General features: G+C 43.4%; 1 protein-coding gene across 1 annotated transcript in view; it reads left to right on the forward strand.

Moving 5' to 3' along the window:
- The first annotated feature begins 7,441 nt into the window (after window positions 1-7,441).
- LOC309477725 (nuclear factor 7, brain-like) overlaps window positions 7,442-18,881 on the forward strand; it is a 36,554-nt gene continuing 25,114 nt past the window's right edge. Inside the window, exons 1-2 of the mRNA XM_082141120.1 lie at window positions 7,442-8,018; window positions 8,237-8,332. Coding sequence (XP_081997246.1) covers window positions 7,620-8,018; window positions 8,237-8,332 — 495 coding nt within the window. The 5' untranslated portion in view covers window positions 7,442-7,619. The remainder of the gene's footprint in view (window positions 8,019-8,236; window positions 8,333-18,881) is intronic.

An 18,881-nucleotide genomic window follows, 5' to 3' on the forward strand; every position in this document is an offset into this window, starting at 1 on the left:
AATACCCTTTAATGCCTCTGCATGTCACCGTATTCACGACCTTGTACCTCTGTACGTCTTTAGCTTGTTTCTGAACTACACATCCAGCATATGCTCACCTCCACAAGTGCAGCATTTTAGCTTAGCATCCTTTTTATACTTTCCATAGTCGGGTTCTCCTCCGCATTTCGCACACCTTTGTCTCCATTTGCATTGTTGTGCTGTAAGTCCCATTCTCTGACATTTGAAGCACCTTAGCGGTTGTGGAATATATTAACAAATTTTTTAATTAATCAATCCCATTTGGACTTCAGAAGGCATCATCTTTTCAAAAACAATTAGCACAGACAAGCTATCAGTTTTAACACCACTGTTGTTCATTTGGATACTTTTAGCTTCTAGTACTTTTCTACCTTTTATCTCATTCTTCACATCCTCTATGGACATTTCCAGCGGTACATGTGTAATCACTCCTCTTAATTTTGCTGCCATTCCTGGTATGTTCACTTTAATCTTTCCACCCCCAAGGCTTTTAATTTTCAGAATCATCTCCTTCTGCTTCTTATTTACTGGTGATATTAGAATTCTTCTATTAGGCCTACTCAGCAATTTGGCATATTTTTTTTTCTTTTCTTTTTTTTTTCTCCTCTCTTTTCTTCAGTGATTTTGTTTGTTATTATCAGGTGTCTTCAATAATCAAACAATCATCACTCAATTAATCACTTAATTATCTCATTAACTCTAGCACTGCTTCAGGGTTACTTTAACACTCTGCTGCTGGTTCCCATATAAACACAAAGCAGTGTTAATTTAACACTGGGGATTTTGCTGTGTGAGGAAGAGTTGAGAATGCTTTGTTGAGGTAAATATAAATACGCTTGAAATATTATTTTCATTTTCACATTTTCCTGCACTGTTTTTTTTTTTTTTTGAAGTAGAAACAGCTTTAAATCAGAAATTGCTCGTATTTTTCACAAATAATTACAATGAAACTGCAAATAACATTGAATAAAACACTTTTTTTTTTAAAGTAGACAGATTAAAATAGTATTTTCTTGTAAAATGTTATGAAATCTTTGTTTTATCTACAACTTTTTCCAATGTGTAAGGAGCACCAACAGTGTAAATATAAATTAATGGATTACATTTTTATTTATTTTTTTTGGTTTAAAAACCCCGTCCAGCATCTGTTGTTTTTCAGAAGATCCGTAATATTGTGAATCGTTTTTCATATTCGTAATCATCTGAGAATGAGGAGCACATTTCTTCTGTTGAGTCTTCTGATTGGTGCTCAGACCTTTCATATTCTACAAATGCCAAACTCTAAAAGTCATCAGGACATCACAAGACTGGCCATCCTGCGTGTGACTAAAAAGGTCTGCAAGAGTGTTGACACAGGCTTCAAAACGGTACGAATATATTTATATATTGTACAGAAATCTGTTGTGCTCCAGCAGAGCCACACGTGTGACATTTAACAATGATTGTATTTTGTTTTTAAAGTTAAAATAGACATACGCTTCTATCATAATGTTCAAACTGTTAAATGTAAAGCAGAATAGGTCAGTTTTACTTTAAATGGCATCAATATTATAATTATATTTATGTAATATACTCCTGGTCACCTTTACTGTTTAAGACTGTTTAATGCCCTATTTAAGACAAGATTCCACAGAAACCCAACACGTTTGGTTTGAATCATTTTGATCATCATCATCAAAAAAAAATGAATTTTTCTAAAGACTCTAGATATACAAAGATGATGCACTCATGAATGGGAGAAAGTGTTACCTGCAATATGGTGGAATAAGTCCCGCCTTCTAAGTAAAAGAGCCAATCACTGATTGGTAAAGTCAGAGTCTTTATGTAAAAGAGTCTTCGATTGCTCCTGTCTGCCTCGCTGCCTGCTGTGAGTGTGTTTGCTTCGGTGCTGTAAGCTCCGTCTTAGCCTCGTATTTCCTTGTTTTGAACCATCATTTACTACAATTTCTAGTTGTTTATACTACTACTAAATACAGCTTACCCAACATCTCAGATTAACCTGACATCGCTAGCTTCCGTTACTACTAGCACAACACGCTAGTAATTCGCTAGCCTGTTAACGCGCCACCCGTGCGCTCAGCTATTTTATTTATTTATTTTCTCTTGCTTGCTCGCGCCTTTGAGTTCATAAAAGCTCAGGTGAGTAAGAAACACTCAACAAACACGGTGAGTAATGTCTTGTCCTGTTATTATCATGCGTCGCGTCTGAATGCGTTGTTGTTTTTGGAGCTCTATCGATTTGATTTATAATTCTTGATTTTTCTCTTTAAACTTGCTTACAACGAACATTTTCTACTTTTCCTCACTGAGAAGCACTACTGCTCAAACCTCATAGTTACAACGCGGACTGTTGAGCAGACGCGTCTCAAGCCTATTAGTGATCCAACGCTGCATACTCTTAAAGGTACATCCGTGGATCACGGCTGAACGCGTCTTCTCCACACTCACTTACAAACAAAATTGTTTTTTTTTTCGCCTATCGTGCGTCTACTCTACACCCCTACCACTAAAAATAAAATAAAAAAAATAAACGGATTATATCCAAGACTTCAGTCATAAATTAGTATTAATATTGATAGCATCACTGGTAGCTTCGTTGCTAACTCACTGTCCATCGGTTAAAATGGCGAATATATCAGATGTAAGTAGTCTACCTTTTGGTGCAGGTGAGGACACATTTGAGCTGCACGCACTGCAGTCTGAGCTGGAAGCTGTTGAGAAACAGATCCACGACCTTTTATTGAGACAGGCCGAGCTGAGAGACCGGTGTTTGGCTCTTGAAACATCACGCGCCGATGCACACAAATCAGTGTTTAACGTTACTAACCCGCTGACTCCGACCGCGTCTACTCCGTGCGTTCCTCAGCATCGGTCGCAATCAGCCATGGTCTCGTTCACTCCGGCTCCAACACGCCACCACGAAGCATGGGTGGTTCCGCAGCAGAAGACGCGAGTCAGGTTTAGACCAAGACTTTCTCCGACCCTCCCGGTTTTCGAGTTATCCACACAAAACCGCTTCTCCCCTCTATGCGAAACAGAACGCGATGCTGTGATCATCGGCGATTCTATCGTTCGGCACGTACACGCTACGTTAGGTAAAAGTAAGGTGCACAGTCACTGCTTTCCTGGTGCTCGTGTTTCTGAAATCGCTGCTCGCGTTCCCGAGATCCTGAACGGTGACGAGCGCGTCGGAACTGTGGTCCTGCACGCGGGAGTGAACGACATCAGGCTGCGCCAGACGGAGATTCTGAAGAAAGACTTCAGGAATCTAATCGATACGGTACGCAGCACATCGCCTGAAACAATGATCATTGTGTCAGGACCGCTTCCCACGTACCGATTAGGGCATGAAAAGTTCAGCAGATTATTTGCGCTAAATGAATGGTTAATGTCATGGTGCAATGAGCAGAAACTGCTCTTTGTAAATAATTGGAATCTGTTTTGGGAGCGTCCTAGGCTTTTCCGTGCTGATGGCTTACACCCAAGCAGATTCGGAGCGGATCTTCTGTCAGATAACATCTCCAAAATGTTAAATACCCTTTGACTAGTAACCAAAAGTCCAAATCATAGTCTCTGCTGCACCAATTTAACTGATATAAATACTAGTGTAGAACATTGCATAGAAACTGTGTCTATTCCTCGTTTAGTGAGATCAAATAATAAATCTACTGCAGGATCTAGGAAAAATCTAATTGTTATTAAAACAGAAAATGTTGCTATTAGTAAACAAAAACTATTTCTAAAGCTAGGTCTTCTAAACATTAGATCACTCACACCTAAGGCAGTTATTGTAAATGAAATAGTCACAGATAATAGCTTCGCTGTACTTTGCCTTACTGAAACCTGGCTTAAACCAAATGATTATTTCGGTATTAATGAGTCTACTCCTCCTGGATACTGTTATAAGCATGAACCCCGTCTGATTGGTCGTGGCGGAGGTGTTGCAACCATTTATAGAGATATTCTAAATGTTACTCAGAAAACGGGTTATAAGTTTATTTCATTTGAAGTACTTGTACTAAATGTTACGCTCTTAGATGTTAGAAAAACATCCCTATTATCTCTAGCCTTGGCTACCGTATATAGACCGCCAGGGCCTTACGCTGATTTCCTAAAAGAGTTTGCAGATTTTCTCTCAGACCTATTAGTCAATGTCGATAAAGCATTAATTGTTGGAGATTTTAACATACACGTAGATAATCCAAATGATGCGTTAGGAGCTGTGATTACAGATTTATTAAATTCATTTGGGGTCAAGTAAAACGTCACCGGACCAACACATCGTCTTAATCATACACTCGATTTAATTATATCACATGGAACCGATCCAACCGATATAGATATCATTCCACAAAGTGATGAAGTCACTGATCTCTACATGGTAACTTGCATATTACATACTGCTGTAATATGTCATGCGGCGTCGCGTTATCAACCAGGCAGAACAATCCTCCCATCCACCATAGATAATTTCTCAAATTGCTTATCTAATCTGTCTCAGCTGCTGCCTGAACCCAAACAAACAGATGAACTAGAAGAACTAACTAGCACTATGAGCACCATTCTCTCTAGAACATTGGATGTGGTTACACCTATTAAATTAAAAAAGGTCAGAGAGAAAAATAAAGCACCATGGTACAACAATACTACGCATGTTTAAAAGAGAGAAACCCGTATTTTAGAGCATAAATGGAAACAAACTAATTTAGAGGTCTTTAGAATCGCGTGGAAAGACAGTATGTCACGTTATAAAAAGGCCCTAAAAGCGGCCAGGGCTGAGCACCTCCGCAAACTAATAGAAAACAACCAAAACAATCCAAGGTTTTTATTTAACACCGTGGCTAGACTAACAAATAAACAGACGTCACCCGAACAAAATATCCTGTTACAGTTCAGTAGTAATGATTTCATGAACTTCTTCACTGAGAAAATAGAAAGCATCAGAAACACAATTGTAAACGTTCAATCTTCAATCGCGCCTTATAATTCAGCTTCAATTATCACCCCGCAAGAACAATTACAGTGCTTTACAACTATAGAACAAAAAGAGTTAAATAAACTTATCACTTCATCTAAAACAACAACATGTTTATTAGATCCTATACCAACTAAACTACTGAAAGAAGTGTTACCTGTAGTGGAAGAGCCTCTCCTCAATATTATTAACTCGTCTTTATCTTTAGGTCATGTTCCAAGAACATTTAAACTGGCAGTTATAAAACCTCTCATTAAGAAACCACAATTAGATCATAATAATCTAGCAAATTATAGACCCATTTCAAATCTTCCATTTATGTCTAAAATATTAGAAAAAGTGGTGTCCGCTCAACTGGGCTCTTTCTTGCAACAAAATGATATCTATGAAAAGTTTCAGTCTGGATTCAGACCGCATCATAGCACTGAAACTGCGCTCGTTAAAATCACAAATGATTTACTTTTAGCTTCTGACCAAGGCTGTATCTCAATACTAGTTTTACTTGATCTTAGTGCTGCGTTCGATACTATAGATCACACATTACTCTTAGACCGACTACAAAATTATACTGGTGTTCAAGGACAAGCATTAAGCTGGTTCAAATCATACCTATCTGACCGCTACCATTTTGTCTATTTAAATGGAGAAAAATCGATCATAACTCCAGTAAACTATGGAGTGCCGCAGGGATCTGTATTAGGCCCTCTGTTATTTTCCATATATATGATGCCACTTGGAAATATTATAAGGAAACATGGAATTAGTTTCCATTGTTATGCTGATGACACTCAAATATATATTTCATCACGGCCGGATGAAAACGCTGAATTTTCCAAATTGACATAGTGTGTTAAAGATATAAAAGATTGGATGACGCGTAATTTTCTTTTATTAAATCCAGACAAGACAGAGGTAATACTTATCGGTTCAAAAAACCGCCCACAAAACCTTGCACAATACAACTTTAACATCATAGGATGTCCTGTTACTTTATCCTCTACAGTAAAAGACCTGGGTGTTATACTCGATTGCAACCTGTCTTTTGAAAATCATATTTCATATGTTACAAAAACAGCCTTTTTCCACCTTAGAAACATTGCTAAGCTACGTAATATGCTATCAGTTTCTGATGCAGAAAAGTTAGTTCATGCATTCATGACCTCGAGACTGGATTACTGTAATGCTTTATTAGCTGGTTGTCCTGCATCCTCAATAAACAAGCTACAGTTAGTCCAAAATGCCGCCGCTAGAGTTCTTACGAGATCAAGAAAATATGATCATATAACACCGATTTTATCATCACTGCATTGGTTACCTATAAAGCTCCGTATTAATTATAAGATATTGCTACTGACTTATAAAGCCCTAAACGGCTTAGCTCCAGTCTATTTAATGGATCTTCTATCGCCCTATAATCCATCGCGCTCTTTAAGATCACTAAATTCAAGGCTTTTGGTCATACCTAGGATATCCAGAACCACTAAAGGAGGAAGAGCATTTTCACATTTGGCTCCAAAACTCTGGAATAGTCTTCCTGATACTGTTCGTTGCTCAGACTCGCTCTCCCAGTTTTAAACTAGATTAAAGTCGCATCTCTTCAGCCAGGCATTCATATAATCCTACAGTTCAAACTACAATCCGGCCTCTAGCTCATAAATGCCAGAGGAGAACTGGCCCCCGACTGAGCCTGGGTTCTCCCAAGGTTTTTTTTCTCCATTAGGTCACCTGATGGAGTTTTAGGACACCATTAGGTCACTTGATGGAGTTTTTCGGTTCCTTGCCACTGTTGCCTTTGGCTTGCTCAGTTGGGGATATTTTGGGGATATTTAATTTAATTTTATCAATCAATAAATTCCTCTTGAAACAAACTTTGTTGTATTATTTTAATTTAATACTGTGAAGCTGCTTTGATACAATCTGTATTGTGAAAAGCGCTATACAAATAAACTTGACTTGACCTGACTTAAAGTCAGAGTCGGAGTTAGAAGCTCCGGTTGCTGGAGGTTTTTAAAATGTGTTTCCTCTTATTTGAAGGAAAGGTCTTTTTCAGTGTGGATTGGGGATTTTTCTTCCTCTGTAGTTCATATTGACTGTGGGGTTCCTCAGGGCTCCATTTTGGGGCCTATTTTGTTTTCTTTATTTTTGTTGCATTTACATTTTCTTTCAGTTAAGGACTATTGCAAAAATGAAAACTTTTTTTGTCTGCTACTGATCTTGAGACAGTGATTCATGCATTTGGCTGCATTCTTCAAAGTCCACGGCCTTTGAAGTTTGCAGCCTTCACATTGGGACACAGCTATTGTGTACCTTTAACCTGAAGAAACCCTGATGTTCCTGTCTGACCTGTTTAAACACACCCAAAGGTGATCAGAAACTCCACCCTCTTACAACACATTCCAGGAAGAGACTTGCTTTGTCATACTGACTCTCTTCTCTCTCGACAAAAGCAAAAAAGAATCAGCTATCAATGAAGAATTAATAGAAGCACGTTCAATGAAGATTTTGAGAAGTTTGTTTCTGAACAGACAGCAAATCTTTGTGATTCTTCTGGGAATACATTTTTGAAACCTTGATTCAAAAAAGTGAAAGTAAAGTTCAGATTGCTGGAGCTCAGACAGAGAAAATGGCTTCACTAAATGTATCTGCAGAAGAGCTTTCTTGTCCTGTATGTCGTGAAATCTTCACTGCTCCTGTTCTTCTGTCATGTAGTCACAGTTTCTGTAAAGAGTGTCTTCAACAGTTCTGGAGAAGCAAGAAAACTCAGGAGTGTCCTGTCTGCAGGAAATTGTCAAGACATGCGCCTTCAATCAATCTTGCATTAAAGAACTTGTGTGAGTCATTCCTGAAGAAGAGAAATGAGAGGCGTTCATCAGGATCTGAGGAGATCTGCAGTTTACACAGTGAGAAACTCAAACTCTTCTGTCTGGAGGACAAACAACCTGTGTGTTTAGTGTGTTTTACTTCACGAAAACACGACAATCATAAATTCAGACCCATCGGTGAAGTGGTTTCATCATACAAGGTAAGACAGATTTATAGATGAGGACATACAAGGTAAGACAGATTTATAGACAGATTTATAGATGAGGACATACAAGGTAAAACAGATTTATAGATGAGGACATACAAGGTAAAGACATATTTATAGATGAGGATAAACACTTGTTTAAGCTTATGTATTACATATAAAATCATATTACAGAAATCTCTGGTGTCATAGATTTTCTCTTTAAATTCCAGGAGGAGCTCAATACAGCACTGAAGTCCTTACAAGAGAAACTTACACAAAATGAAAACATAAAAAAAAAGTTTGAGAAAACCGTTCAATACATGAAGGTAAGGATTGATTCTTTTGACATATTTACAAATTTAAGGTTGCTAATACAATGCTATATACAATATATTAGTGTAATGTGTACAATAACTAATTGCCCCCTTGGGGGAAATAAATAAATTTGAAGTTGAAAGTTGAATTTTTTGGAGAAAAAAAAAGTAACATTATGATGTCTAGAAATCAATTTCAATAGTACATTGGGTTTAAGTTGTCGTTTAATGAGATCTACTAATATGTATTGTTAGTGCCGAAAATTTTCACGAGAATAAATGCATAGATCTGCAAAATTTACTTGTGTACTTTAATGTTCTAGTGGAAGAACTTTTGCTAAGCGTGTCAGATTCTGGGTTCAAATCTGCACTTGTATAGTTTTTTTTCCGAAAACAAAATGAATCTGTTCATCAGGGGTTGTATATCAAAAAGAGACACGTTTGTGTGAATTTTGTTTCGTGATTTTCCCCGGAACGAATAGAGAGTCTCAACAATGGCGTTAAGCGATAGACTGAACCCCTATGAAGCGAGTGCGCGAGCCCCAAGAGAACAGCTGTATCCGCACCACTGATAGCAGCGGCAACGAGCTCAGCAGCTTGTTTTAAAAAAACAACACATTTCAGTGCTATAGAAAGACTCTTATTTAACAAAATTATGCCTTACTAAGAAGTCTAGTTTCAAATATAATTCAGTTTCAAATAATTATTTTGAAGTGTTGGTGCTTAATGTACGTGTGTGTGAGGGTCTGTTGGGAACGTTTGGCTGAATCTCCTGTCAGAGAGATCTTCAACTCCCACCTCCGGCAGAGCTTCGACCAGATCCCGAGGGAGTCTGGAGATATTGAGTCCGAGTGGACCATGTTCTCCACCTCCATTGTCAACGCGGCCACTCGGAGCTGTGGCCGTAAGGTCTCCGGTGCCTGTCGAGGCGGCAATCCCCGAACCCGGTGGTGGACACCGGAAGTAAGGGATGCCGTCAAGCTGAAGAAGGAGTCCTATCGGGCCTGGCTGGCTTGTGGGACTCCTGAGGCAGCTGATGGGTACCGACGGGCCAAGCGGACTGCAGCCCGGGTGGTTGCGGAGGCAAAAACTCGGGCCTGGGAGGAGTTCGTTGAGGCCATGGAGAAGGACTATCGGTCGGCCTCGAAGAGATTCTGGCAAACCGTCCGGCGCCTCAGGAGGGGGAAGCAGTGCCCTACCAACGCTGTTTACAGTGGAGGTGGGCAGCTGTTGACCTCGACTGGGGATATCACCGGACGGTGGAAGGAATACTTCGAGGATCTCCTCAATCCCGCCGTCACGTCTTCCATTGAGGAAGCAGAGGCTGAGGGCTCGGAGGCGGACTCGTCCATCACCCAAGCTGAAGTCACCGAGGTAGTCAAGAAACTCCTCGGTGGCAAGGCACCGGGGGTGGATGAGATCCGCCCTGAGTACCTCAAGTCTCTGGATGTTGTGGGGCTGTCTTGGCTGACACGCCTCTGCAACATCGCGTGGCGGTTGGGGACAGTACCTTTGGACTGGCAGACCGGGGTGGTGGTCCCTCTTTTCAAGAAGGGGGATCGGAGGGTGTGCTCCAACTATAGGGGGATCACACTTCTCAGCCTCCCTGGGAAAGTCTATGCCAGGGTACTGGAGAGGAGAATCCGGCCGATAGTAGAACCTCGGATTCAGGAGGAACAGTGTGGTTTTCGTCCCGGTCGTGGAACACTGGACCAGCTCTATACCCTCTACAGGGTGCTGGAGGGCTCATGGGAGTTTGCCCAACCAATCTACATGTGCTTTGTGGATTTGGAGAAGGCATTCGACTGTGTCCCTCGCGGCGGCCTGTGGAGGGTGCTCCGGGAGTATGGGGTCCGGGGCCCTTTGCTAAGGGCTATCCGGTCCCTGTACGACCGGAGCAGGAGCTTGGTTCGTATTGCCAGCAGTAAGTCAGACTTGTTCCCGGTGCGTGTTGGACTCCGGCAGGGCTGCCCTTTGTCGCCGGTTCTGTTCATAATTTTTATGGACAGAATTTCTAGGCGCAGCCAGGGGCCGGAGGGGGTCGGGTTTGGGGACCACACGATTTCATCTCTGCTCTTTGCGGATGATGTTGTCGTGTTGGCCTCATCAGACCAGGACCTCCAGCATGCACTGGGACGGTTTGCAGCCGAGTGTGAAGCGGCTGGGATGAAAATCAGCACCTCCAAGTCCGAGGCCATGGTTCTCAGTCGGAAAAGGGTGGCTTGCTCGCTTCAGGTTGGTGGAGAGTTCCTGCCTCAAGTGGAGGAGTTCAAGTATCTTGGGGTCTTGTTCACGAGTGAGGGAAGGATGGAACGGGAGATTGACAGGCGGATCGGTGCAGCTTCTGCAGTAATGCGGTCCCTGTACCGGTCTGTCGTGGTAAAGAAGGAGCTGAGCCGCAAGGCGAAGCTCTCGATTTACCAGTCAATCTACGTTCCTACTCTCACCTATGGTCATGAGCTGTGGGTCATGACCGAAAGGACAAGATCCCGGATACAAGCGGCCGAAATGAGCTTTCTCCGTAGGGTGGCTGGGCGATCCCTTAGAGATAGGGTGAGAAGCTCGGTCACTCGGGAGGAGCTCAGAGTAGAGCCGCTGCTCCTCCACATCGAGAGGGGTCAGTTGAGGTGGCTCGGGCATCTTTTCCGGATGCCTCCTGGACGCCTTCCCGGGAAGGTGTTCCGGGCATGTCCCACCGGGAGGAGACCCCGGGGAAGACCTAGGACACGCTGGAGAGACTATGTCTCCCGGCTGGCCTGGGAACGCCTCGGTGTCCCCCCGGAAGAGCTGGAGGAAGTGTCTAGGGAGAGGGAAGTCTGGGCATCCCTGCTTAGACTGCTGCCCCCGCGACCCGGCCCCGGATAAGCGGTAGAAGATGGATGGATGGATGGATGGTGCTTAATGTAACTATCTAGTGTGAATGATAAATCACGTTTGAGATTTGTGCTGGCTACTGTATACAGGCCACCAGGGCACCATACAGACTTTATCAAAGAATTTGCTGACTTTCTATCAGAGTTAGTACTGGCTGCAGATAAAGTCCTAATTGTTGGTGATTTTAATAATGAAAAAGATACATTGGGATTGGCATTTAAAGACATTCTTAACATTATTGGAGTTAGACAACACGTGTCAGGACCTACTCATTGTCATAATCATACTCTAGATCTAATATTATCACATGTAATAAATGTTGCTGCTATTGAAATTCTATAGCAGAGTGATGACATCTCAGATGTATTAGCTCAAATAAAGGGAATATATATAATTAATAATTAATCATGGTTATGATCAAGTATTGCATACATATTTTAAATCGCACAAAAAGGGAATACATAGCCCATGTATTTGTATATCCATATATATAAAATAAACCACTTAAGAGGAGTGGGTAAAAATTCAGAGGCTGATTTTGCAAAGAAATCCACATTCAAACCAAAATATCTGACTTCCTATTGGTTGGAGCTAATGACTGTAAATTAGAAAGTTGTCCGGCTCGATGAGACCAATATGTGACCCCGCCTGTGAAACCCCGGCTAAAGTCGCAGTATTGAATTATGAGTTAACGAGCGTCAAAGTAGTCATAGCCATAAAAATGACAAAAATAGTCCATGTGTGTTTATTGCTGTAAATGATAGATTATACCAATGGTTTTGTGATGCAATACTTACATTTTCATTTATAACATGATAAATACTGAAATTAATGATTTTATTGACACTACGTTATACTTTTGCGAAAAAAAAAAAAACCGGACGTGGCGCTTCCTAAACATTGATTTCAATCGTCTCTGGGTTTATTTCACGCAACAACACTGCTGATTCGTATATCATTCGGTTCAGGAACTTCTTTTCTGTGTCTTTTCTATTAGAAAGAGTAAAAACAGACTTTAATATCAATCCGCGAGCGCCGGTAATCAGGTCAACACAATGAAAAAAAGAGAGATGTCAGCCGCGTTTAGATGTCTGTGATGATTTTTTCTTGTCATAGCCAATATTTTAAGAACTGCTTATTTGTTTTGTAGCTTAGTATTCTGCCAATAATATTACATTTATTTTAAGGACATTTTTTGGCCTACTACGTGTTATTTGCTGGATGGTAACGTGAATGCGTTGTTTTGACATCTGACATGGCCATGGCTTCGCCGGCGACACCAAAGTATGAGCAGGAACGGAAAATAGCTGCTTGCTTAAACAGCTTGCTTGATATTAATCTCGGTGGAATTGCCCTAAATTATGATTTAACCGGTTTTATTGCGGATTATTTTCTGGAGGATAATTGTGATGATGAACAGGACACATTCTTTGACGAAACTGACGAGGAATTTGACGGTAAGTTTTTGTTATTATTTTTTTATGCTAAATATGTAAATGTATACTGTCAGTGTCCAGCCAATGTAATGCTAACACATATCTGTGATGCAAAAATAGTGGATTTAAATGTTTATTACATTTGTTGATGGGGATTGAGTCCGTTTAAATTCATTACGTTTATGACATGATGTTTATTTGTTTCATTACACTCTGAATTGAAGTCTGCTTACCACCTATAGGCTGTTTCTTATTCCTATATGCCCTCCCCTCAATTAATCAAATCCAGTCTGACTAAACTGAAAAAATATTTTCTGATATTTTCATATAAAATGCTTCATTATCCATTTTAAATGTGGAATAAAACCCACTTCCCATTCTTGCATGTTACGCAATCATGTTTTTAGGTATCTTGCTTTGAATTGAAAAAAATTATCTTTGCTTTTTCAGGCAGTGACCAACATGATGAGGAGGACAAGCCAGTTTTGGTGATTGAACCCCAAGCTATTTGTCTGGCGAACATGAAGAGGGAACACCGGCAAGAAGAATTTGCTTTGAATGCTGGAAGTCCAGATGTGAAACTGAAAATCAGTTTCTCTTGCAACTGCAAGTATTTCAATGGGGAAAAGTGTTCTTTATTTTTCAAGGAGGGAGAGTTGCTGTCACTCAGGATTTTATTTTGCATCTACACAATTTTAGAATGTGTACAAAGTTTGAGACTGACCTGTTAAAGGGATAGTTCACCCAAAAATGATTTACTCGTACTCATACTCACCCTCATGTTATTCCAATCCTGTATAAGTTTCTTGCTTCTGTTAATAATAAGATATTTTAAAGAATGTTTGTAACCAGACAGTTGGCAGCACCTATGGAAGTCAATGGGTGCCGTCAACTGTCTCATTACAAACTAGGGCTGTACTCAACCAAAGAAAATCTTGGTCGACTGAAGTCCTGAAATTTTCGACTAAAAATCGACAAAAATCGACTAAAAATGACACACAAAAAAACACAAAAAAAAGTTAAATTAATTAGATGCGCACTGTGCGCAGTACTTGGTAGCCTTGTTGTCCACCTAAATGAATTATAAATAAACATAAAAAACTAGTAGGCTATTTGCAGTATATTAAATCGTTTTTGACCTAATTATTTTGCACTGAAATGAGTCTGACACTCGAGTCTGTCGGCTCTGACAGCGTTGCATCACGTGCACCTGCGCAATATCATAGCTTATGATTTCCGAAAATAGTACTATGTTGTCAACTAGTGATATCATCACAAGAACTGTTGAGGAATATGCAACATAATTTAGACAATTATTTTTGTCATATGTTATAATAATAAGTTATAACTGTCAGACACTATCATTTCACCGTGCATGTCCTCGCACCGAGCGAGGCTGAACATGAGCTCAGCTTTGCAGCTGAGACACGAATAGACTATTAACTTAAAGCTTTTACTCTTAATAAACACAAAAGGCACGTCCACTTTAATAAAAAAAGAATATTTATTAAACAAACCAGATCAAGAGCAGAAACGAAATAAAGTGCATAACTGAAAAATAAAGCATCCTAGGCTCAAAAATAACACAACCAACAGCACAGCGCAATTGCGCATTAGGCTCCAAATAAAAAATAAAAAAGTTAGGTTATCACACTAAAACATTGAAATATGCAAATTCTGATATGTTCATATAGCCTACTCAAAACAGACAGGGCAAGCTAACGCAGACAAGTGAGCTTACCACTTTTAGATGATATGTCATGTTTGTCGTCGAGCTGTGGAAAACTGTTGCTTGCAAACTTTGCATTCGACCTTTTTCCTGTTATCAATTTTAACAAAATGCTGCCACACTGTCGATTTCTTTGTTGTTGACATGTTAGAAGAGGACTGACTATTAAACGCTCTCACAATTAAATAAATAATATTCAGCATCAAATCTTCTATAGTTATCGCTCTCTCTTGGGTTGGGCTAATCCAAAAAAGGTGAAAACAAGGGGGGTGTTCTGAAGACAGACTGTTACAGTGAAACAAGGGTACTCTGAAAACACCCCCATTAGCAGTTAGTGCTTTCCACCTGATGAAATGAGCCCGCCTCAGCGCGGCAAAACTGATGAAATAAACGCGGCAAAACGTACTCGGTTACTAACGTAACCTCGGTTCTCTCTAGAAGAGGGAACGAGTACTGCGTAAGATATCTTACGCTAGGGGAAAATCCTTTTTCCGCGAGATATTGAAGCCAAAAATTATCCTTAATTTTGTAATAATGCAAAACGCGTTGCGGCAGCATGCAGACATAGGCGAGGCAGCTCGCGCGCCTATTGGCTGCTCTGCGGCAACTGCAGCAGCCTATCGAGCGAGGCCTGGCGTGACGCCAGACCCAATGAGGGTGCTTCGCGCCCGCTGCGTCACGTCCCGCCGAAACGGGCGTGGTCTAGGCCTATAAATACCGCTCGCAGGCAGCTATTATCTGGTTTTTCATCATCGAAGCAACCAGAGCGTGTGCATGCACGGCAAGATACGCAGTACTCGTTCCCTCTTCTAGAGAGAACCGAGGTGACGTTAGTAACCAAGTACGTTCTCTTACGAGAGGTCTCTCGTACTGCGTAAGATATCTTACGCTAGGGGACCCAATGCAAAACGCCGTGCATGCTGAGATCTGACACCAAAGACCCAAGGGCGAAAGCCCGGGGTACATGTAGTGCACAATCACCCAGGGAACTCACAGGGAGTCCGGGAAGAGGGAGGGGCGAAGCCGCACTCTTCCACATATGGCAGCGTCGCTTAGACGCGAATTTCATCATACAGACAGGGCGGGGTACGGCCTGAACTGATGGGGAAATGTGGGTCTTACACAGTTTGCCCAGGCACATCTCGTGCTACTGCTTTTCACTGTCGATCATCGAGCTGTGCTCAATAGACGCAGCATTCTGAGCTGATAGCATCAGGTCAGATAATACTGGTTAACTTAGACCAACAGCAGCCTGGCCTGCAGGGCGGGAACCTCTAGGTTGTAGAACCTTATAAATGTAGACGGGGAGGCCCAGCCTGCCGCCGTACAAATATCTTGCAAGGCAATCCCACTCGACCAGGCCCACGAAGAGGCCATGCCTCTCGTGGAGTGCGCTCTGACACCCAACGGGCACTGCATGCCCTTGGAGGCGTATGCCAGCGCTATAGCATCAACTATCCATCTGGATAGGCTCTGTTTCGACGCGGCTAGTCCCTTAGAACGCCTGCTAAACGAAACAAAGAGCTGCTCCGTCTGTCTGAAAACAGACGAGCGAGACACATAAGCTTGTAATGCCCTGACTGGGCAAAGGAGGCCCGCGTCTCTTTCCTCATCAGGGACCGGTAGGGCTGACAGGGAGATAACCTGCGCCCTAAACGGTGTGTTGAGGGATTTCGGAACATAACCGTGCTTAGGTTTGAGTATAACTTTTGAGTCATTAGGCCCAAATTCCATGCACGTCACGCTCACAGAGAGCGCGTGTAAGTCCCCTATGCGCTTCACTGAAGCGAGAGCCAGCAGAAACACAGTCTTGAAAGACAGATGTTTCAGATCAATTGACTGTAAAGGCTCGAATGGTCCACCTTTCATGGCTTCCAGAACCGTAGAAAGGTCCCATACGGGGACTGAAGGAGGTCTGGGAGGATTCAGTCTCTTAGCCCCTCTAAGGAAGCGGATGACTAAATCGTTCCTTCCTATTGACTGACCAAGCGTTGTTCCTGAGAACGCTGCTATAGCCGCCACATAAACTTTGAGCGTGGAAGGGGTCCTGCCCTTATCCAACAGCTCTTGTAGGAAAGAAAGCACCTCCGTCACTCCACAGTCACGCGCCACAGGCTGTGCACCAGCCCGAAAACACTGACCATTTCGAGGAGTAGAGCCGTCTCGTAGACGGAGCTCTAGCCTGCGCGATCGTGTTTAATACTCCCTTAGGGAGTTCAACATGTACCCGTCGATGGCCCAGACATGAAGGGACCACAATTCCGGGTGAGGATGCCAGATCGAGCCGTGGGCCTGAGAGAGGAGGTCTCTCCTCACTGGCACTGGCCACGGGGCAGTGCTTGCTAACTGCATCATGACTGGGAACCAAGGTTGGTTTTCCCAGAACGGTGCTACCAGCAATACTGAGCATCCTTCTTCCCTGATCCGCTCTATCACCTGAGGCAGGAGAGAGACGGGGGGAAAAGCATAGAGCGGGAGGCGGGGCCATACATGAGCCAGCGCGTCCCTGCTCTTGGAGAAAAATTCCGGACAGTGAGTGTTTTCTTGAGACGCGAACAGGTCTACTTCCGCTCTACCGAATTTCTTCCACAGCAGTTGGACTGTCTGTGGGTGTAGAGACCATTCGCCCGCCAGAACATTGTTCCTGGACAGTCTGTCTGGCCCTATATTTAGGAGCCCAGGCACGTGCGCTGCTCTGAGCGAGCGCAGGTTGCGCTGAGCCCATACCAGGAGGCGTTCTGCTAGCCTGTACAGGTTCCTGGACCTGAGGCCGCCCTGGCGATTTATGTAGGACACCACAGACATGTTGTCCGAGTGGACCAGGACGTGGCGTCCTTTTATTTGGGGACAAAAACGCATCAGCGCGTTGTCTACTGCCAACATTTCGAGGCAGTTTATGTGCAGGAGCTTCTCCCGTTCCGACCACTGGCCGAACAACGGTCTGCCCTCGAGCAACGCTCCCCATCCCGAGGTGGACGCGTCCGTGGACACCACTCTCACCCTCGAGGAAGTCCCCAGGCTTACACCTGATTGGTACCAGTCGTTCGCTCTCCAAGGTTTCAGAGCTGTGACGCACTTCTGATTGACCTTGAGGCAAAGCAAACCGGATGCCCACGCTTGGCGTGGGACTCGCGCTTTCAGCCAAAACTGCAGCGGGCGCATGCGGAGCAGGCCCAGCTGGAGCACTGATGATGCTGAGGCCATGAGACCCAGCATCTTCTGAAATTTCTTGAGCGGGACAGACGAGTTCGCTGTGCGCTGAATGTCTACCGCGCGCTGTGGTGATAGTCGCGCTATCATGGACAGCGAGTCCAATTCTGTGCCCAGGAAAGATATCGTCTGACTGGGGGACAGAGAGCTCTTCGCCCAATTGACACTGAGACCCAAATTCTCGAGGTGATCGAGTAAAACGGTTGTGTGTTCTATGAGCACTGAGCGAGATTGCGCTAGAATCAGCCAATCGTCCAAATAGTTCAGTACTCGCACGCCCCTCATTCTGAGGGGTGCGAGCGCCGCATCCATGCACTTCGTAAACGTACGGGGTGCCAGGGATAAACCGAATGGCAGGACTGTGTACTGATATGCCGGGCCCTCGAAGGCGAATCTCAAATATCGCCTGTGACGTGACGCTATCTGTATTTGAAAATACGCGTCTTTCAGATCTATTGACACAAACCAATCTCCTTGGCGAATCTGCGCGAGGATTTGTCTGGTCGTGAGCATCCTGAACTGTCGCTTCACAAGCACTCTGTTCAGTTGCCTTAGATCTAGTATGGGTCTGAGACCCCCGTCTTTTTTCGGTACCAGGAAGTATCTGCTGTATAGCCCTCCTTCGCTCTGAACTTGAGAGAGAGGCTCTATGGCCCCTTTGTTCAATAGTTTCGCCACTTCGGCTCGAAGTAAATGTGCTACTTCTGCTTTTACCGTGGTCTCGACGTGCGCCGCGTAGCGGCGAAGGCGTCGGCGAAACTGTAGCGAATAGCCTCTTCTTATAATGTCCAGCACCCACTTCGAAACCCCGGGCAGCTTTGCCCATGCGTCTGCATGAATAGCTAGGGGTTGAATACGAAGCGCGCTCCGCTCGCTCAGCGATAGAGAGGCTTCGGCGTGCTGTAACACAAGCGTCGCGCTCGTGACATTTGAGGCATGGGGCGCGCTGATAACAGCGGGCAGATTGCCCGCGCTCGACTCCTCTGCGGCGGTCAACCGCGAGGGGGAGGGCTGGGCGGTTCCCGTAGGAACTGTCATGTCTATGTGTGGATGTGGGCGCAGGACAGCGGGCACATTTAACACACCGAAAGCATTGTTCGCTTGAGTGAAGCGAATGCACGCTGGTTTCGTTTTTACAGAAACCGTGAGACATGCATAACGTGGTGTTTGTGGGCACTGGGTAGTGGGCACATTCACCATGTTTGAAGCGCAACCGATCTGAGTCGATTTTATGTGCACGGGCCCTGTGTGACAGGCTGTGCTTGTGTGTAGAGATGGGCACTGGGCAGTGGGCATTCTTACTACACATGAG

The sequence above is a fragment of the Leuciscus leuciscus genome (assembly GCF_965113295.1).
Source record: "Leuciscus leuciscus genome assembly, chromosome: 1".
Classification (NCBI taxonomy): Eukaryota; Metazoa; Chordata; class Actinopteri; order Cypriniformes; family Leuciscidae; genus Leuciscus; species Leuciscus leuciscus.